The sequence below is a fragment of the Rhinolophus sinicus genome, chromosome 15, assembly GCF_057876585.1.
Source record: "Rhinolophus sinicus isolate RSI-liver-muscle chromosome 15, RSI-T2T, whole genome shotgun sequence".
NCBI lineage: Eukaryota > Metazoa > Chordata > Mammalia > Chiroptera > Rhinolophidae > Rhinolophus > Rhinolophus sinicus.
The window spans coordinates 85959212-85979261 of record NC_142515.1 but is presented as its reverse complement, the minus strand read 5'-3'; the positions used below and the strand labels follow the sequence as shown (position 1 = coordinate 85979261).

At 56.2% G+C, this 20050-nt stretch overlaps 2 protein-coding genes across 5 annotated transcripts; one reads left to right on the top strand and one right to left on the bottom strand.

The window, feature by feature from the left end:
- Positions 1 to 895: 895 nt before the first annotated feature.
- HOOK2 (hook microtubule tethering protein 2) lies at positions 896 to 10562 on the top strand. Of its 4 annotated transcripts, none has more exons than XM_074338046.2 (22): positions 896 to 1065; positions 1581 to 1666; positions 1735 to 1807; positions 2755 to 2805; positions 2918 to 3050; positions 3135 to 3202; positions 3552 to 3614; positions 3944 to 4024; positions 4121 to 4281; positions 4369 to 4509; positions 5468 to 5669; positions 5945 to 6055; positions 6167 to 6254; positions 6616 to 6685; positions 7379 to 7516; positions 7608 to 7695; positions 7890 to 7924; positions 9312 to 9394; positions 9478 to 9578; positions 9790 to 9900; positions 9969 to 10040; positions 10122 to 10562. In XM_074338046.2, the coding sequence occupies exons 1-22, from the start codon at positions 1021 to 1023 to the stop codon at positions 10269 to 10271; spliced, it is 2151 nt and encodes a 716-aa protein (XP_074194147.2). In that variant the 5' UTR covers positions 896 to 1020; the 3' UTR covers positions 10272 to 10562. The 4 variants fall into 4 exon arrangements, with proteins under 4 accessions (XP_074194147.2, XP_019601790.3, XP_074194148.2 ...); XM_019746231.3 differs by having other exon boundaries at positions 9475 to 9578; XM_074338047.2 differs by lacking the exon at positions 3552 to 3614 and having other exon boundaries at positions 9475 to 9578.
- A 1418-nt stretch (positions 10563 to 11980) lies between these two features.
- On the bottom strand, positions 11981 to 16304 carry BEST2 (bestrophin 2). Its single transcript, XM_019746173.3, has 9 exons — positions 15995 to 16304; positions 15765 to 15859; positions 14741 to 14974; positions 14468 to 14622; positions 14066 to 14143; positions 13745 to 13897; positions 13586 to 13666; positions 13239 to 13393; positions 11981 to 12772 (listed from the first exon to the last, which is right to left on the bottom strand). The coding sequence occupies exons 1-9, from the start codon at positions 16144 to 16146 to the stop codon at positions 12349 to 12351; spliced, it is 1527 nt and encodes a 508-aa protein (XP_019601732.1). The 5' UTR covers positions 16147 to 16304; the 3' UTR covers positions 11981 to 12348.
- Positions 16305 to 20050: the final 3746 nt, after the last annotated feature.

Genomic DNA, 20050 nt, shown 5'->3' with positions numbered 1-20050 from the left:
TCACCCAGAACCTCTGCTTCCTCGCCTGCGAGCCGGGAATTAAAACACTTGAGTCCTAGGGAGATTTTTTTAATGGGGTATATGCACAAAATAGTCCTGGGGAGATTTCAACCGCCTATGTATTTAAATCGCTTAGCGCAAGGACTGCATACTGTAGGCACTCAATAAAAGGTGACTGCGACTTTATTGTTTAACTGCTCTTATCACTTTCCTTTGAACCCCTCCATCACCCGGGTGGAATCTTAGACTGGATACACTCGCTTCCCACTAGGCCGCGTTCTTGCGGTCCGAGCGCCCCCTGCTGGGCCGCGGGGACCTGGTCCTGAGTTCTGAGATCTGAGGACCCTGGCTCCGGGTTCGGGGAGATAAAGCACAATGAAAGTTCAGTGGAGGACGGATCCAGGATGGGCAAGTGTGTCTACCACCCAGGACGTGTGTGTCTGGCTGAATCATCTTGCCCTCAACCTAGGACCACATCCACGACCCCTTATTTACCCCGGGGCAAGACTCCCAAATCACCTCCATCAGGAAGAATCCTTTGGAATCACCCCTCTTAAGTCCATGGAATGTATTAGGGCCTGCCCCTCCCCCGCTCAGATAAAAGCTCCGATCATAAGGTAGCTAGACAGCAGAATTTCTTTCACCGAAGGGAAGGTACGTGAATGCGCCTGTATAACCGGGTGGGGTAGTTCCGCCTAGGATGCTGAGGAACGATCATGAGGTCTCCCCTACCCACAAAGAGCGGGGGGAAGAGAGATGCGTGAGGCTGGCCCAGACTGACCCCTAGCTGCAGGACGAGCACCCGAATGCTGCCCGGATCCAAGATGGCAGCACTGGAGGCCTGAGCCGGCACCCGGAGGGGATCACGTGACCTGGGCGGGGCCTGCGCCTAGAGGGCGGGCACGGGGCGGCGCTCTAGGCCGAGCGGGAGGTCGCAGCTGCGGGCTCTCGCTGGTGGCGGATCGTAAGGCGGCTGCGGTGGTGGGGCTCCGCGACTGTGGTCGAATCTGATCGGGAGCCATGAGCGTGGACAAAGCCGAGCTATGCGGGTCTCTGCTCACCTGGGTAGGTTGGGGGCGGGGCCAGGGACAGGTGTGTGCCCACTCTTTTTCGCCCAGGAGTCCCGGCCTTGGCTCGGTCCATTTTTCGGTCCTGGGGCTGGGAGGAGGAAGGGGGTCGTTGGCTGGCGGGGCCGTTGGACTCTGGCCTGAACACCCGTCCCCATCACGTGGCAGGCCTGTGTGGAAAGAACAGGTGAGACCCCGCCCCTTTGTGGCTGGGTCACGTGGGGCAAGGGCACAGGTGAGCTGGCCTGTTGACGCAAGGCCTTTGGGGACCAGGTGACTAGGTTCCTGGCCTGGTCGCGCGGGGTTTGTGGGACAGAGGTGAAGTGAGGCCACGCCCCCTCAGGTCCCAGGTGAGCAGAGGCCACTCCCCCACGGAGCTGGCTTGCTGTAGCAACGGGCCAGCCCCAGTCCTACCGTGTGAAGTTCCTGGTGACAGGAAAAGTCGAGAAAAGGGTAGTGGCTCAGTGGTCCCAACTCCTGACTCTGCCCATTGCTCTTTCCTCTCCCCCACAGTTGCAGACGTTCCACATCCCGTCTCCTTGTACCAGCCCCCAGGAGCTGAGCGGTGGCCTGGCCATAGCCTATGTGCTGAACCAGATGTGAGTGGGGCTGAGGGGAGGGTCCCAAAAGGGTCCCCCAGCAGCTCATCCCACCTTTTCACCCTCAGAGATTCTTCCTGGTTCAACGAGGCGTGGCTCCAGCGCATCTCAGAGGACACAGGTCCCAACTGGAGGCTGAAGGTGACAGGTGGACTCTACTGGGGGACAGACTGGTGAAGAGATGATTAGGGAAGGGTCAGCTAGACATGTTCTGGATGATGGGTCAGCAATACTTGTGATCTGGGTAATGGACAGACAGATCTGGCCAGGAAGAGGCATAGATGTCTGGTGATCAGCCAACTATTCTTTCATTCATTTGTCAAGCAGGCCTGGGCGTGCAGCAAGGAGTAACACAAACAAAAACCTGTATGCACAAACAAACGTTGACTTCCAACAGCAGTAAATTATATGAAAACAATAAAAGCTGGGTCATGAGAGAGAGCAATTGAGGGTTGGTGGGTGGTTACTCCAGATGGGCTGATATGCATGTAAGATTTGGAGGAACGGTATTCCAGGCATAGGGAAAAGCAAATACAAAGGCCCTGAGCTGGGAATAAGCTTGGTGTGATCAAGAAATGAGAGAGGTCAGAACAGAAAGCAAGGGGGTTAGGAATGGTAGATGAGGTCATCAGGAGCCTGGCAGGCCCCAGCAGGGAGGTGGATTCTATTTTAAGTGCTGTGCAAAGTCAAGGAAAGGTTTTAGCAGAGGAAAGACTTGGGCTTGAAAAAGCTCCCCCTGGCTACTTGGAGAGGAATGGAGGGTAGGCAGCAAGAGTGGGAGGTGAGATTGGGGAGAGATGACAGTGGCTAGGGCCAAAGGGTGGTAGGGCAGGTGGTGAGAAGTGATTGGATTCTGGGGACATGTGAACAAGACGAGCAGGTGGACAAAAAGGGCAGGCAGCCAGACAGATTAGGCCTAGGAGAGAGGACATTCAGACAGAGAATGGGGCCAAATGAGATGAGGCAACCAGGGATTGGCAAAGGAGGTGGAAAATAAAAGGATGGGGTAGCTAGATTCAGAGTGAGGGCTGCCTGGCCCCTTCTGGGGGGCTCGGGGACTCTGGACACAACTCCTTGTCTCTCCTCAGGTCAGCAATCTGAAGATGATCTTACAGAGCCTTGTGGAGTATTCCCAGGATGTGAGTAACTGTAAAGGGATTTAGGGGGTTGCATTGGGAGGAGGAGGAAGAGAAGGAGAGTCTGTGGGCCCCTGACACCCACCTACCCACCCCTCCCCCCACCCATCTTCAGGTCCTGGGACATCCCATTTCGGAGCAGCACCTCCCAGACGTGAGCCTCATTGGCGAGTTTTCAGACCCTGGAGAGCTCGGCAAGCTGCTTCAGCTGGTGCTGGGCTGTGCCATCAGTTGCGAGAAAAAGCAGGGTATGGGAGGTTAGGGGGTTCACAGAGGAAGATCTGAGGAAATCCTCCTCCCCAAGTCTCAGTCTCCCCAACCTTGATCCCCAGAGCACATCCAGAAAATCATGACACTGGAGGAATCAGTTCAACATGTGGTGATGGAAGCCATCCAAGAGGTAGGTGGGGGTGCCCAATGTGGCAAGGAGCTGCAGGGGAGGGGACGTCTCCGGGGCAGAGGCAACTGGGCACAGGCTTTGCCCTGGTAAGGCCTGGGCTCTGTCTGGAACTTAGCTGGCCAGATTTCCCTGTCTCATGTGTCTGCCAGCTCCTCCCAGCTCTGTCAAAGGACCAGGCCTCCATGTGTGCTGGACGCACAGCAGGAGGGCAGACTCCATTCCGGGGCTATAGGGGAGAAATGGCTTTGGAGACAGGAGGATGAACAGGTTCTCAGGCTGGATTGTAGAAGCCTTGAAGGCTGCCCTCAGAGAGCCCAGACCATCTCAGTGCCACCCCACCTCCCTCTAGCTCATGACGAAAGACACCTCTGATGCCTTGTTGCCAGAGACATATGGGAACTTTGACAGCCAGGTAAGGGGTAGGGGATCTGGTTAGGGTCCGAACCCCATTACTAATTTTCAGGGCTGTCTAAGGAGGAGGGACTTGTCCTTATGCCTGTAAACCACTCCCATCCTGCAGGGTCCTAGCCTCTTGCCTTGCCAGGTACCCAGGGTTCCCTCATCACCTTCCTCCAGTCCCCTGGGGTCCCAACCCTCTCTTAGATCCTGAGAGTTCCTTGGATCTAAGAGTATCCTCTCTGCCCCTAGAGTATCCTCTCTGCCCCTAGAGATCCCAGCCTCCTTCCCCTAACCTCCTCCTCTGGATTCTTGAGTTCCTCGCCCCTTCCCTTCCCCTATCAGTCCCGCAGGTACTACTTCCTGAGTGAGGAGGCTGATGAGGGGGATGAGCTTCGACAGCGCTGTCTGGATCTGGAGCGGCAGGTGGGGCCGAGGTGGGGGGACCACAGCTACTCCCAGGGCAGGGTTGCCTACATAGCCCCCCTCCTAGCTCCAGCTCACTGCACCTCCTACCTGCAGCTGGTGCTCCTGTCAGAGGAGAAGCAGAGCCTGGCGCAGGAGAACGCAGTTTTGCGGCAGCGGGTAGGCCAGCCCGAGGGTGAGGGGGCCACAGGCCTCACTGCCAAGAAGCTGCTGCTGCTACAGTCCCAGCTGGAGCAGCTGCAGGAGGAGAACTTCAGGTGTGTGCAACTGGGGCTAGGGCCAGGCCAACCAGGGGATTGGGACAGTGCAGCCCCTTCATTTGTTGACTCCCAAACACCCGCCAGGCTGGAGAGCGGCAGGGAGGATGATCGTCTGCACTGTGCAGAGCTAGAACGGGAGGTCACCGAGTTGCAACAGCGGAACCAGGCGCTGACCAGCCTGGCCCAGGAGGCGCAGGCCCTGAAGGATGAGATGGACGACCTGCGGTGAGTGGTGGGTCCCTGGGTCTCCACCACATACCCCATTGCCAGAGTGCCCTTCTGATGCTGCAGTACCTCTGTAACCCCAAAATGCCCACTGGACTCCTACAAAGCCCCTTAGACTCTACAATGCCATCCCAGACCCTATTGCACTTTTCTGGACTCCACTACATCCTCTGAATATCACCAAGGCCCCTGGGTCCATGGTGTCCCCCTGTTATCCTACATTGTATCACCCAGACCTCATAGTATCCCTGTGACATTACCAAACCTAGGGCCCCCCACAATGCTCCCCAGGCCCCACTGCACCATTCTGGGTTTTATGCCCCAGGATCCCATGGTGCCCTCCAGGACCCCATAATTCAATAACCTTGCAGTCCCTTATGATTCCACAGTGTACCCCATGACATGACTGTACCTTTTTACAACCCCAGCATGCTTAGTGAGCCCCCATAGCACTCACCCCTTCTAGCTCACTGTGCCTTCTGTAACCTCAAAGGGCTCCCCTGTGACCCCATGGCACCTCTGTAATGTTAAAATTTGAGGACCCCATACTGCTCTGACTCCAAAGCTCCCCCATGACCCCACCATGGCCTCTGCACCCACAGTGCCCTCGTCAATCCCACAGCCACCTCACAACTCCAAAGTGTCCTTGGAGGCTCCTCAATCCGTCTGGGCCTCCGTCATTCCCCTTGTAACCCCAAAACCATTCTGTGTTCCCACACCGACATTCCTGAGCATCCCTGATTATGACCTTAGCTATGCATTGATGCTTAGGGCTCCCTTTATGCCTCCTAATAACCCCCAATAGCACCAGGCCTGGGCTGACCCCTGACCTTCAAGACCCATCTCCTTGAACTCAAATGCTCCTGGGCTGACATGACACCTGTCCCGAGGGCCTTGCATCCAAGTGACCTCTGACTGCAGACCCGGGCCTCCTCTCCCCACTTGCCCCCTCCCCTAGGCAGTCCTCGGAGCGTGCTGGGCAGCTGGAGGCCACGCTGAGCAGCTGCCGGCGCCGCCTGGGGGAGCTCAGGGAGCTGCGGCGACAGGTGCGGCAGCTGGAGGAGCGCAACGCTGGCCATGCAGAGCGCACGCGGCAGCTGGAGGATGAGCTGCGCAGGGCTGGTTCCCTGCGCACCCAGCTGGAGGCGCAGCGGCGGCAGGTGTGAAGGGGCTGGGGTGCCAGGGAGCCTGGACCTGGGCTGGGGCGGGGGCCTCTCATGGCTCACTCCCTTCTCTTTGGGGACCCTCAGTGGGGAGCTGAGCCCCTCAGAGGTGAGCGCTCTCTTTATATGTAGGCCATGCCCTTTAGGTAGGCCAGCTCATCTCTAGGTTTAAAACTCCGCCCCTTCTCTTAAGCCCCACCCCTCTGAGGTTTTGTACTCAGTCCTTGCTGCTTGTTCCCACCCTGCCGTTCTCACCCCTCCCCTTTGTTCAGGTTCAGGAACTGCAGGGCCAGCGGCAGGAGGAGGCCATGAAGGCCGAGAAATGGCTATTCGAGTGTCGAAATCTGGAGGAAAAGTATGAGTCTGTGACAAAGGAGAAGGAGGTGAGGCTGACGTCCCACCACCCAAGCCCCACGCTGCCCATCATGAGGTAGCCCACTCCCCTGGATGCTGAGTCTGCGACAAGTGGCATCTCTTGCGCCCTGTTCCTCCAGCGGCTGTTGGCGGAGCGGGATTCCTTGCGGGAGGCCAATGAGGAGCTACGTTGCGCCCAGCTGCAGCCTCGAGGCCCCACTCAGGCCGGTGAGTTTGGGGCCCATTCTGGGATCCTGCGGTGCCGGCGTGGTCTGGGGCGCTATTAGTGCAGGCAGAAAAGGCAGTGTCCCTGGTCTTGTCTAGGATGGGGGAAGAGCTAGGCCGTGCTGGAGGGACACTAGAGGGGAAAGAGGTGACAAAGGCTGACAGAAAGCAGGAGCTGTACTCCTGAGCTCAGGGTGGGGCCAAGCATCACAGCTCCTTGTCAAGCCGGGTATGGGGCGTGTGTCTAGCCAGACTTTTGGCAGCATTTGAGCCCCCAGAGATGATTTTTGGAAAGAGGACCTGGACCCTTGGGATGGGAGTGGGGGCTGTGCAGCTACCTGAAGACTTTTCTCTCATTCTCCAGACCCCTCACTGGATCCCACCTCACCGGCTGTGGAAAACTTAGCAGCAGAGATCTTACCTGCGGAGCTCAGGTATTCTGGGGTCACTCAGAGCTTTGGTCCCATCCTGGCCTGCTAGTTCTCCCCCTCCCCCCAGCCCTGCCCACTGTGCAGGCACCTACGATAGCCCAGCCTGCTTGGTTTGTTTTCCAAGTCCTAGCTGGGCTCCTAGGCCCACCCACTCCTCATTCTGGCCTTACCTGGCGGGGGCTCTAGCCCTATTGATGGCTTGCCTCGCCAGGATCCATCCTCAGTGCATAATTAGGTCCAATCTGTCTGGATCCACTAGCCATGCAAAAATCCTACGCCCCAGCCCCTCTCACATTGGACTCTGCCCCCTGGGCACAGCCCTGTCCTCAGTGTAGCCCTTGCTAGGTTCAGTGCCCTTTGTCCTGGCCAGATGGACTCTCCCACCCCAGCTCTTCCCATTCCTGTGTGTTGCTTTCCTGCAGCCCCTTCCCTGTGTTCAAACCATCTCCTGTAGCCCTGCCGTTGCCTGGCTCTACACCTAGGCCCTGCTCAGCCCCGCCCACTTTGGTCCCCCAGCGCTCCATCCACGACTAGGCCAAGCCACCAGACCCTAGTCCTACCCCAGGGTCTGTCTGGGCTCTTCTCCAGGTCTCTGTCCCTTTCCTAGTCCCCTCTGCCCGGTCCCCCTGCATGAGCCCGGGCAGGCCTGCGGGATGACGGGTCCCCAGCGCCGTTCTACTCCCTTCGGGTCCACAGGGAGACTCTCGTGCAGCTTCAGCTGGAGAACAAGCGCCTATGCCAGCAGGAGGCGGCGGACCGGGAGCGGCAGGAGGAGCTGCAGCGCCACCTGGAGGAGGCCAACCGTGCGCGCCACAGGCTAGAGACACAGCACCGGTGAGGACCAGGTCCTGGAGGGAGGGCCCTCCACACGTGGGGAAGGGCCCGAGGGCGAGTGCAGGCACTGAGCGGCCGCCCACCCTCTCAGGCTGAACCAGCAGCAGCTGTCAGAGCTGCGGGCCCAGGTGGAGGACCTACAGAAGGCCCTGCAGGAGCTGGGGGGCAAGACGGAGGACGTGAGTGCCCACCTGATGCCTCCTCCCTGCCTAGCCCTCCCTCCTGCCCCCCCAGTAACCCTCTTCTCTCTCCCCACTGCTGCCCGATGCCCCATACAGTCCATTGTAAGTACCCCTGGACTCGGGTGTCACCCCTACCCCACGGGTTGGCATGTCTGGACCCCTACTCACCCCATGTCTCTTCTCTCTCTCAGTCCACCCTGCTGAAAAGGAAGCTGGAGGAACATCTGTGAGTCCCAGAGGGAGGGTACTCCTTGGGGGGGGGGTGCTGGGACAAAGGTGTGGCGGATGCAGGGTGTCAATGGAGAGTCATTTATGAGGAGAGAAAGTCAGCAGAAATACAGACTAAAGGCTCAGATCTAGTGGGGTCTTAAAGGCCAAGGGTAGCAGTAAGGACTGTTTTGGGGGAGCAATGGGGAGCCGCAGAGGGAATTTCAGTAAGGTAGTGTAACAAAGTGATAGTCGCCTTTTACTTTTTACATTGTTAAAAAAGAAACTATTTTAAATATTGATCGTGTTTATAGTTTAAAAACCAGAATGTGTACTCCCCCAATTGATTCAATTTCTACCCACTCCACCCTCATTCCTATTAGTTTATTATGGAAATATCTCCAGAGTTTTTAAAGCAAATACAAATGACTATGAATATAGATTTTTATTCTCGTTCCTTATTTACACAAGAGGTAGCATAATACTATGTGCTGGCCTGCACTTTGCTTTTCCTACTTAACATGACTGGAAAATTTTTCCAAATGAATGAATAGTCACTTTTTTATATAAATATAGCAGCCTGTGTCAACTTGGGTTCCGTGGAGAAACTAGGCTTTACAGAAAATGATTTGGGTGGTAGTTTTCTCGGTTCTGGCCAAGGATGGAATATAAGGCCAAATTATACAGTAAAAAGTATTTCCTTATAGAGGCTGGAAACTTAGAGGCGTTACAACCTTAATTCTTCTGTAGAATTCTGGTCCAGAAAGGCTAACCTGTAGCGTTTTTTGTGAATATCGTAATGTATTTAATTCATTCTTTCTCAACAAAGTAAAACGTTACATGTGCATGATTTCACTTGTATGCAAATATATCACAAGTGGAATTGGTTGCTCAGAAGGCACGTGCCTTTGTAATTTTAGTGACTATTGAATGTTATATATATTCCACGTTCAATGCACAATAATAGTCTCATCTACAGGGAGTGTTATCAAAACTTTTGGTTTTTGCTACTGGTGGTATAGGGCATTGAACCTGGGTGCAACTTATAGCTTGCATTTCCTTTCCTTTTGTTATAAGAGATTTGCATTCCAGAAAGATCACTGGCTGCTGGGTAGAGAGTGGAACTAAGGGGTTGAGACTAGAAAAGGATGGCGAGGGGTGATGGTGACTGGACCAGCATGTGGGCTGTGAAATGAGAAGCGGACAAATGGAAGGCTGATCCAGGGGTTGCCGACACACCTGACTAGGGGTGTGGAGGGTTGTTGCGGAGGAGGTGGTGGGGCCAGAGCACACAGCACCTGTGCTTGTCAGGCAGGAAGAGAGAGAGATCTTTGCAGCCAGGTAGGGGCACTCCTGGCCAGCTGGGATTGCCGTGGTTACTGCTGCTGCCTGTCCCCTGCCCACAGGCAGAAGCTGCATGAGGCTGATTTGGAGCTGCAGCGGAAGCGCGAGTACATTGAGGAGCTGGAGCCACCTGCTGATGGCAACAGTGAGCAGGGCTCAGCGGCCGGACAGGTGAGGGAAGCCCTGAGCTCGGCATGGAGCTGAGGGGCCACCTTGTTCCCCCAGCAGCCCGACGTATTGAGGAACTGCAGGACAGCCTACAGAAGAAGGAGGCGGACTTGCGGGCCATGGAGGAACGGTACCGCCGATACGTGGACAAGGCACGCACGGTGAGGATGCTAGGTGACCTCCTACCTGGGTGGCTGCCTTCCATTGGCTCATACCTCCCACCAGTTTGTACATCTCTGACCCCCACCCCATGTCTGTCATATCCCATCATGTCATAGACTTCTACATGCGCTGTCACACTTAACGCATCCCAATGCATCGAAAAGCCTGTGAGGCCAAGGTCACTCTGGCTGTGTCTTCCCCAACCCCTAGGTCATACAGACCCTGGAACCCAAGCAGCGGCCACCTGAGGGGGCACCCCCAGAACTCCGTACCTTGAGGACACAGCTCCGGGAACGGGAAGTCCGAATCCGGCACCTGGAGGTGGGTGCCCTCATCCCTTCTCACTGCCCCCAGCGTATCCAGGCCCTTGACTATTGCCTCCTTGGCAGATGGACTTTGAGAAGAATCGAAGTCAGCGGGAGCAGGAAGAAAAGCTGCTCATCAGTGCCTGGTATAATATGGTGAGTGTTCCAGTACCAAGGCTGGAGTGTTGGGGGTGTCCCGTGGGCTCACCTGATGCCAACCACACCCCTTCCCTCCAGGGCATGGCCTTGCAGCAGCGAGCAGGGGAAGAACGAGCGCCTGCCCATGCTCAGTCATTCCTGGCACAGCAGCGGCTGGCCACCAATGCTCGCCGTGGACCCCTGGGACGCTTAGCATCCCTGAACATGCGCTCCACTGACAAGCACTGACAGACTTCAGGATCCTGCCCAGCCAGTCAGGGCTTAGTCCACCCTGGATTCCCCCAACTCACCTAGGGCCCAGCATCATGCCTGGGTCAGCTGCTTGAGGGCCTTGAGGTCATGACTTCTGCCTTTTGCTTTCCCAGATGGGACAAGAGTGCAGGACAGGGTGGGAGGCAGATATGGGTCTGTTCTTTTTAGCAATGTGATTCTTATCCTTGATATTCTCCCTGGGGTTAATGAGCTGCCAGGAAGTGATTTTATATTTGAGAAGAAAAATAATAAAGACTTTTAATCTGCCCTGGTTAGATTCTGGGGACTGAGGTGAGGGTGAGACGATGGGCCAGGGACTCAGACGACTGCTTTTTAAAAAGGACGGACTTGTGTTCTTACTAAAGTGTGAGTGACTGATAGTACCTAGTGAGAGGTGAGATTCATATTTGTGTTTGTGTAACTACATGTGTGGTAGGTTTTGAAGAAATTTCAGACAAAAATCTTTGCCTTATGAAGCTGTTATTTCCAATGAAAGGAGATAGACAATAAACAAAATAGATAAAAGTTTGATGTGAGAAGGGCTATAGAGAAAAATTAAGCAGACAAAAGTGATGGAGATGCAGGAGGTAGATTTAGGAAGTGGTGATTTTTAATAAAAGGCCAGCAAGCAAAGGAGGCCTCACCAAGGAAGTGACATAATTTAAGCAGAGACCTGAAGGATGTGTGGGAGGAGCCATGTAAGTAACTGAGGAAGAGCAATCCAGCCAGAGGGAACAGCATGTGCAAAGGTCCTGAGATGAGATCTTGCTTAGTGAGTTAGAGGGACAGTGTGGAGTGAGTGAGGGGAAAAAAGGAGACGAGGGGAGGGAGATTGTTCAGGGCCTCGTGGGCTGTGGGAAGACTTTAGCTTTTATTCTAAGTTAGGTGGGAGTCATGGAGGGTTCTAAGGAAAGGACGGATGTTACCTGATTCAGGGTCCCTTTGCTGCTGTGGGAGGAACTGACTAGGGCGGGGGTGGGGGCGCGGTTAGGGCCAGATCTGGGAGACCAAGGCAGAGGTCACTAGTCCAGCTTGTAGGTGCATGATAGTGGGGGCTCAGCCATGGTGGGGGCCCTGCAAGAAAGGGAAATGGTTGGATTTTGGGTACAATTTGATGACCAAGCCGATGGGATTTGCTGCTGGGTTGATGTGAAGGGGGGTGAGAGAAAGAGGATTTATAGATGACTACAGGTTTTGGTCTCATCATCTGGAAGGACAAAGCCGTCAGACAGAGGTTGGAGAGTTGATGAGGAGCTGGTTCAGGGGCATGTTATGTCTGAGATGCCTAGGAGATCCCCACATGGAGACATTGAGCAGACAATTGGAGCTATGGGTGTAGAGACAGGGGAAGGATCGTAGCTGGACTTCTAGATATAGGAGTCATTGACATACTGAATTAAGAGCACTCAAAGGGTATCTGAGAATTCAGGGACGTGGGGTGGAGAGGTTGCTTGCAGAATTATAAATTAAGGCTGGAAGGAGGAAGCCTTGGTCCTGGGACTATGGCTGGTACAGTAATGAATGAATAAAGCTGTGTGCAATGATGGGGCCATTTCAGAGTACAGAATTTGGGAGGAAATGGACAGGGCATCATCAAATAACCTGGAGAAATTCTCAAATCCGACAGCATAATGCCTGACGGAAGTCAGGCTAACAACGTTTGAGTAGAAACCACTAACATTTTATTGAGCAACTATTATGTACCAAACACTTTAAAGCCTTCATTTCATCCCATCCTGACAACTCAGAAAGGTAGGCACTCACACTCCAACAATAAAGGAGGGACACACTGATAGAGGCCTCTCAGGCAGTGGAGAGTGGGAAGTAGAGCTGGTGGAAAGGATGAGCTGCTCCAAGCAGCTGGAAGAATCCCCTGTGCTTAGCCCAGTGCCTAGCCCACAGGCGCTCCAAGCCCTTATGCCAGACATGAAGGCCGGAATTGGTCAAAAGCGGATAGGAGGAGTCCACGCGCGGCTTATGCAGGCCCAGACTGGTGCCTGCATGTGGTGTGGGTCTTGGCTCCCTGTCCTTGGGGATCCTGGGCCCCAGGGTCTCAGGTGAGACTCTCCTCCTCCTCGCCAATGGGGCTGGGCAGCCAGGGTGGAGCCGGTCCCCTGTACATGGGCATGGACACTGTGGTGAAGGGCTCGGCAACAGAACCTGTGGCAGACGGCTCGGGCCCAGTGAGGGGCTCAGGTTCTGGTTCCCTCAGGCCCGGGTCGAGCAGTAGGTCCCCGCAGCCGCACTCCAGGGCCGGGCCGTCTGGAGCGCCAGCGCACGCGCAGCTGGCAGCAGTGGACGCCTCCGACACGCAGCTGTTCTTGCGGCGCAGCAAGGACAGGCGCCGGCCCAGCAGGCCTCCTGCGGCCATGCCTGGGCCTGCAGGCAGGAGGCGCTGCAAGAAGTCGCCCTGAGCCTCGCCCAGCGGCACGTCCATGCCATCCGGCCGCTGGAACTGCATGTCCTCTTTGGCCAACCTGTGGGATGGACAGTGGGACAGCGCTGCGATCTCGACCCTCTCCTTGGTTACAGAGCTGGGACCTAAGCCCGCAGCTTTTCCTGGCTCCACCCACCCCTTTGTCACACTTATACCAAAAGACCTTGGCCCCTCACCTGAAAACCTGGCCTTATCCTCTGGCCCAGGCTCTGTTCAAACTTAGGCCTCACAGCTTCAGTTGTTTTTCTGCTGTGTTTCCTTTGGTATCGCCTCTAGCCACCAGTCCAGGCCTCATACACCTTAGCCCTTAGCTCTGCTCCCAGTTCGTGGCCTGGTCCCAGATCTTGACCCCAGCCCTTGTCCTGGTAGACTTTATTTAACTCTTAGCTCCGAATCTCCAGAGTTTATTTAGCCCTTAGCCATACCCTAAAGCCCCCTCAATCAGACACTCAGGGTAGAGCCATAAGTCTCCTCCCCATGAGGCCCAGCCCACCCTGGTGGCTCACGTGATGTCGAAGGTGGAACCCTGGAAGGAGGGCTGCAGCCTCTGGAAGGCGGTGGCTGCTGTGTAGGGGGCACGAGCCTCAGCCGCGTCCCAGTACAGATCCTTCTCCAGCATGGCTAGGTCGTCGTACATCTCATCCACGGCCAGCATTGACACCTGCCGGCGCAGACACGGGACTAAGTTGGGGGATGACAAAGCATGGGCACCGCGGGATGGACCCCTCAAGATGGGTAGGAATGTGGTACCAAAGAGAGAAGGATGGTTCAGAGGCCAGGCCTGGGCAAGTCTTGGCGGGGGTGGGGCTCTGGCCACTGTGGGAACCCAGGGATGGTCGCTAGGGAGTCTCACCTGGAAGTTTCGGTCGATCAGAAAGTTGGTCTCAAAGTCATCGTCGTCCTCTCCAAAGGGGTTGATGAGCTGCTCTGCTACCTGAGAAGGGAGGGGGTAGGTAGGCGGAGACCCCTGCTGCCCACCACCCGGAGTCCGGGCCTCAGGGGTCCCACCCACCTTGAGCCAGCCGGCATAGAAGAAGAACTGCAGCAGAGTGAAGACTGGAACGAACAGGTCAAGATTGTGGTCTTTGTAGCCCTGCGCAGGGTCTAGGAACTGACGACCGATGAGGCAGGCCAGGAAGTAACTGTACACGGCGATGGTCACCACCTGGAGGTGGGCCGTCCACCAGGTCAGGGCTCTCCCAGCCAGATGGGGTCGTGGAGAGACCAGGGCTAGGATCAGGTGTCACTGTGATGGGGTCTTAGCTGATCCTCAGTTTCCCCTTGAGACCAGTGCGTCTGACACTGGATATAAATGGAGGCACAGAGGGTTTACCTGAGTGTAGACGAGGGGTACACTGATCCAGTCGTAGTGAAACAGCATCGAACACTTGCCCCGAAACACAGTCAGCTCCTGGGGATGGATACAGTCATTGAGGGGGCCTGACTTGTGAGCTCACACGTGGGGATTAAGTGTGGGTACTTGGGATGGAGGTGAGTAGTGACCTGGTGGGAGGTGGCATGTACTTCTGAGGGCTCCAGGGAGAGTATTTAGTGGTGAATGTACATCTGAGGTGCAGGCCCCCAACACATAAATGTGCACCTGGGGGCTGCTGGGTAAAGATGTTTGGAATCGGCCTTGTGGGAGGCGCGTGGCAGGCTGCTGTTTGACACAACTCCAGGGGAGTCGGTACAATTTCCCTGGTATTTTGTATTAATGACCAGCTGGCGAGCCCACCTCGAGCAGCAGTTTAAGGGCGCTGTTGTCGCGGATGCGGCCCTCACGCCGGGCCTGTGCTGCCAAGTTGGAGAACCAGACGCAGGGCACCCAATACTTGTTGTAGGGCGAGTTCAGGTTCTCGAACTTCTTGCGCTCCTCGCGGGTCATAAACCCTAGAGGGGCGAAGTCCAGAATCATTTGCCCCGCCCTCCCGTCCTTGCGGGGGGCGGGGGTGGTCACTCGCCCCGCCCCCCGTCTTGGCTCTGCCCCTGCTTCCGGCCCGAGTCTCACCAGCCTCAACCACGTGGTCTATGGTAGGGAAGCGCTTGAAGACTGCAGTGCTGACAGAGCGCAGGATGAGCACAGCTGAGAGCCCTGCGTAGCGCATGAGCGTGCGCCGGTAGAGACGGCCGCGCTCGTCGCGCCCGTGCACCGTGCCCGACACTATGCACATGAGCGCGTCGGGCAGAGGCATGCAGAGGTACTGGTTCCACCAACGGTGCACCACCAGGTTCACATAGAAGCCTGCGGGAGAGCCGGGAACGGCTGAGTGGGGGCTCAGTGGGGAGACAGACGAGAGCCAGGGGTTTGGGGGCCCAGGTGGTGAGAAGGAAGAGGAGTGACATAGGGTCTGCATCAGGGACACCAGGCAGGCTGGTCGCCCTGACCACGCGGGGCCACCTGGGCTTGGAATTTGAGGTTTCAGTCCTAAGATCAGAGTGGCTGGAGCAGGTTGGGTCACTCTGGCTTCTTGGGAGTCGCCTGGGATGGGGAATTGGGATCCCAGTATGGAGGCAGAGACACAGGGCCGGTGGGCAGGTTTCCACCGAGGCCACCGGGAGCCAGGGAGCCAGGGATGTTTGAAGGGCTTGGCCACAGGGTCTATGTCAAGGAGCCTGGCCAGGCTGGTCACCCCATCCATGTGAGCAGAGAACAGTGGGAAGGAGGCTGGGGGCCAGGACTTGTCAAAGAAATACTCCCCAGGCTGGACTTGAGAGGATAGAGTCTAGGAGGTCCCTGGGGCTCAGGACATAGGAAGGGGGGCACTGGTAATCTTACACAGGTGGGAGTCTCTGAGTTGACCAGGGATAAGCATATGGGTGACATGGAGCTCTCATGGGGGCACTGTGACCAGGTGATATCCAAGGTCTTGGGAATGGGGGCCATACCTGGCATAAAGGACGCAAAAATGGGGGTCTGTGGGGTTGGATTTGAGGGGGATCTCAGAGGGGCAGGAATGGGGGCGTCTCCAAAAGCCATGAATGGAAAGGTTTCTCTGGATCAGGGGATGGGGAACTCAGGAACTCAGACACACCTAGCACGAATGAGACCGGGATGAGACTAGCGTACTGGTCGCAGTAAATGACGAGCTTCTCGAAGTAGCGCTTCTGCCCCTCAGTCAGCACGAAGCTGCAAGGGAGGGGCGCGGGGTCACGGGCAAGCTCCCTCCGCAGCTGCCGACCTCTCTTCTCGCGCTCTGCCCTGGGCACCCCCGGCCCCTTCCCAGCCCCCTCTGGCCGGCACGCCCACCCCCGGCCACCTCACCGATAGGTGGAACTCAGCGCCATGTAGAGCCCGAGGAAACAGAGCAGCTCCCGCCACAAAAGTTTGTAGATGCTCCCGCGCCACAGCAGTAGCAGCTGCGAGAAGCCGCCAAAGCGCGCGTTGGCCACGCGGGCTGTGTACGTGACGGTCATCGCGGCGCCGGACCAGTCCGGCCAAAGGAGATGGGTTGGACCGATCCCCACCTGTGGGCCGAGGAACCGGGAGCCGGGAGGGAGACGGGCTGGGGGCTGCGGGAGAGGGTGGAGAGGTACGGGGTGACTCAGCTCAGCGTCCCCTTCCGCGCCCGGCTATCTCCTCCGTCTTCTCCTCCCAGCTCTGCTCAGTCCGGTACCTAGCTGCCAGTCCTCCCAAGACCCCTCTCGCAGGCCACACGCTTCCCTGGACTCGGTTCCCCGCCCCCCCTCCGCCCCTGTCTTGCGCCTACCTCCCCAGGCCCTGTCACCAGCCCCTATTCCCAAAAGCCTTGGGTCAACCGAGATGGGTCTACCTGATCCCATCCCCATTACCTGGGCTCCATCTACAGCCTCCCCCACTTCCTGAATCCCCAGCACCTCGGTTTCTAGGTTCTCAGGGCTCCGACTGCCCCCCCCTTCCCTTCTCTCGGATCCCATCTCTGCCCCACCCCACTCCTCTAGCTCCCAGTATCTGCCCTCTGAAGCCCTGTCCTCAACCTCCTGGCCCCCAGGTTCCCTCCTGTAGCACCCCCCACCCCCCACACACACCTCAGACTGGCCCCCTCTCCTGCAAGGCTGCCCCAGTCTATCCACCCTCCCCACTTAATTGCCCTTCCCCTTCTCCTGGGTCCACCTTGATCTTTCCTGTCCATTCTCCTCCAGCTTCCAAGCTCTTCACTCCAGACCCTGAGGATTCCTGCTCGCAGGCCCACCTATCCTCAGGGTCCCCTAAACCCCCAGGTCTGGGCCCTTCTCACCTGATGGTGGATGCAGGACACTCGAGGACAAGGACAGGACAGGCAGGTGGCTTCAGAGTTGGGTGGAGCTGAAGCCAGACCCCGGAGTGGGAGGGGATTGGGGAATGGGCGTGGACAGTCCCTCCCTGGCCCGCCCCCCTGGGTTGCAGACTCAGAACTTTGGAGAAGTCTGGACAGTTTGTTACCTGGAGCAGGGGGAGAAATCCACCCAGGCCTCTCTTGCTCCTCCCGGGACTCTCTCCCAGTCAGTCACTGGCAGGTTCAAGGGATCTTGGACCTAGAGCTGGGGGAGAGGACAGCAACTGTGTCCTTCTCAGTCTCTCTCTCTCTCTCTCTCTCTCTCTCTCTCTCTCTCTCTCTCTCTCTCTCTTTCTCTCTCTCTCACACACACACACACACAGAGAGCTCAGTGAGGCTGGATCACTCCACAGTCACCTATAATCATACACTGTCACAAAGAAGTACTGTGTTTTCCTGAAAATAAGACCTAACTGGAAAATAAGTCCTAGCATGATTTTTCGGGATGACATCCCCTGAACATAAGCCCTAACGCGTCTTTTTTGGAGTGAAAATTAATGTAAGAACCGGTCTTATTTTTGGGGAAATGCGGTACATAGACCCAGGCACGAATTCAGCTTCCCTCAACACTGACCCAAAATCACGGTGACCCAGAGGGCAGTTTGCACTGTCACAAAGTCACACAAGACACACCTCTCTCTACCTTCTCCAACATTCAGGTATAAGGCAGATGGACCCTAATTCAGCAGGCTCATAGGTCTCAGCCACAAAACAGCCACCCAGGAGCACATGGGCAGGGACCCAGGGGTCCTGCATTCCCTCCTGATCACACCATGAAACAAAGACAAGGTCACACAATCAGCCAAATGCAGACCCCATTCAGAGCCCAGAAAGCCTTCACACACCATCACGCAGAGGGTGGTAACACACATTCAGGATCTTCCTTGCAGAAAGACACACCTGTGGTCACACAAGATGTGGGAACGCTTGCCCTCTACACAGCTGCACATGCTCCTGGGGTCCCTTAGATCCACCAGTGTTGCAAAGACACACTCATACAACAGCGATCCCTCCCCAACAATCTCACAGACCTGAGAGGCACATCCAGACAGGGTCACCCATCATCCTTCATGAAACTCACCTGCATTTGCACATCAATAAGTAAGACACCTCTCCCCAATGCCCGTTTACTGCAGTGTGCAGGCATACCCCCCATACACACACCTTAGCTCTCAGACCCTCTGTGTCATGAACACACAAGCTTGGGGACACAAAAACTTGTTCCCACGTTTGGCATAAATACAGTTGTTCACCCTTCGCAGACACGCCTATAAAGGGGGCACTGTCAGCCTGGCACAAACAGCCTCCCTATCCCAGCTCTCAAATTCACAGCCCGGTGTGTGAGAGATGGAGGCTCAGGGATCCAGGCCCTGGGCCTCTCAGAGTCCAACCCATGCGTTTAGTTCGGATGACTTTATGTGGCCCCACCCCAAAGCCCTGCGGCCAGGACACTTTGTTCCCAGTCTGGCAGATGTCCGCCCCGCCTGGGGTAATTAGGAACCGGCCAGGGCTGGTCACTCTTGAACCTGCACCTTCGCTGCCCAGCTGCTGTCCAGCCCATAAAAGTGGGCAAGGGGTGGCACTGCTAGCTGCGGGCCCTGGGAGGGGACAGGCTTCAAGGTGATGGGGCTCTGTTCCTACCAGAGGTCCCCACTCCCCAGGACATACCTTTATACACACTGCAGCCACCACTTTCTTCCTCTCATTATCCCTCCCCCAGCTCATCGTGTCCCCACAGGCACTTCTGACTGCTGGACCCCCGATGGGGTAGGGGCAGGTTGCCCGGGCTAGTTCACATGCTTAATAATTGTAACAGTGAATAATAACAAACACTCCTTGGCGGGTACATGCCAAGGAGTGTTGTAAAGGCGTTACTTATCTCACGTCACTGAGTCCTTACAAACAGGCTTATGAAGTTGGTGTTCGTCATTCTTGCTATCCAGGTAGGGAAACAGGCTCAGATGACACAGCCCTTTCATGGCACAGCTGGGACTTGAACCCAGGAAGTTTGGCTGGGAGCCTGGGGTCTTTGCCACTGGCTGCACCACCGTGTTTGTTTACAAGTGCCACCCTGACATGCCCACACTCGCATGCACAAACTCAATGAATTGAGTCAGGGGACACGTTTGGGCTTGTGGCTGGGTTCCCCTTACACGCACACACACCCTGACACGCCCAGCCCCTGGGTGTGCAGTTTGAACACCATTTCCTGACTCATGCGTGTCCTCAAGTACCTCTTGTCTACCCCACCCCCACCTCCCCCAAACCAGCGCTGGCTTGGAATCTGCAAACGCCCAAGGTCATCCCAGTTCTGGGTCTCTCAGGTGGAAATGAAGGTGGCTGTCCAGGCAGTGGCAGAGGGAGGAGTGAAGGGGATAAGGGGGCCCACTAGGTGCCTTCTGGGCTGCTGTGCTGACCTTTCCAAGTTCAGGTGAATTTGTACCATGGTTCTGTGAATGGCCATACTGTCTCCATTTTTGGAATGAAGCTCAAACTACAGGAACCATGAGGCCACTCAGTGAGACCGTTCTGGAGCCAGGACAGGACTTCAGGGATTCCTCTGCCATCCTGTTCCCAGTTGAAGCCCTGTATTGGGAGGAGCTGATGCCATCCCACAGGGGCGGGAATTGGGGGGTGGAGACTGTTAATCCCCTGTCTGGCTGGCCCAGCCTCTGCCCAGGGTGCCTCCTAATTTCCAAACCAAACAGCAGGTAGTGTTGGGTCAGCTGCCAGGCCTAATCTGCTCCCCACCAGCCTCGGGCTCTCCAAGGGGTCTCCTGGTTCCCACGCTCTGAGTCTCAAAGGAAGTTGGCAGATGCTCTTCCACTCCAGCAGGGACACCCCTACTTACAGAGTGAGAGAAAACACCCCCTTACTGAAGCCACCACTTTCCAAAATTGCCATAATAAACACAGGTTTGTTGTTTTAACTGCACCTCTCTAGATGTGTCATCTTTGCGCAGTGCACAACCTGTGCAATTGTATATGGAGGCGCTGACTCCCAAACTCCCTGTATCAATACCCACA

What these genes read in the sequence shown, in the direction of transcription:
- BEST2 (XM_019746173.3), bottom strand. Translation starts at nt 16,146, where the DNA reads ATGACCGTCACGTACACAGCCCGCGTGGCCAACGCGCGCTTTGGCGGC. An exon ending in CCCGGTCTCATTCGTGCTAG is followed by an intron (nt 14,975 to 15,764) that starts GTGTGTCTGAGT and finishes GCTCTCCCGCAG; the next exon opens with GCTTCTATGTGAACCTGGTG. An exon ending in AGACCACGTGGTTGAGGCTG is followed by an intron (nt 14,623 to 14,740) that starts GTGAGACTCGGG and finishes TCGCCCCTCTAG; the next exon opens with GGTTTATGACCCGCGAGGAG.
- HOOK2 (XM_019746231.3), top strand. Translation starts at nt 1,021, where the DNA reads ATGAGCGTGGACAAAGCCGAGCTATGCGGGTCTCTGCTCACCTGG. An exon ending in CTGCAGGAGGAGAACTTCAG is followed by an intron (nt 4,282 to 4,368) that starts GTGTGTGCAACT and finishes AACACCCGCCAG; the next exon opens with GCTGGAGAGCGGCAGGGAGG. An exon ending in TCCGAATCCGGCACCTGGAG is followed by an intron (nt 9,901 to 9,968) that starts GTGGGTGCCCTC and finishes CCTCCTTGGCAG; the next exon opens with ATGGACTTTGAGAAGAATCG.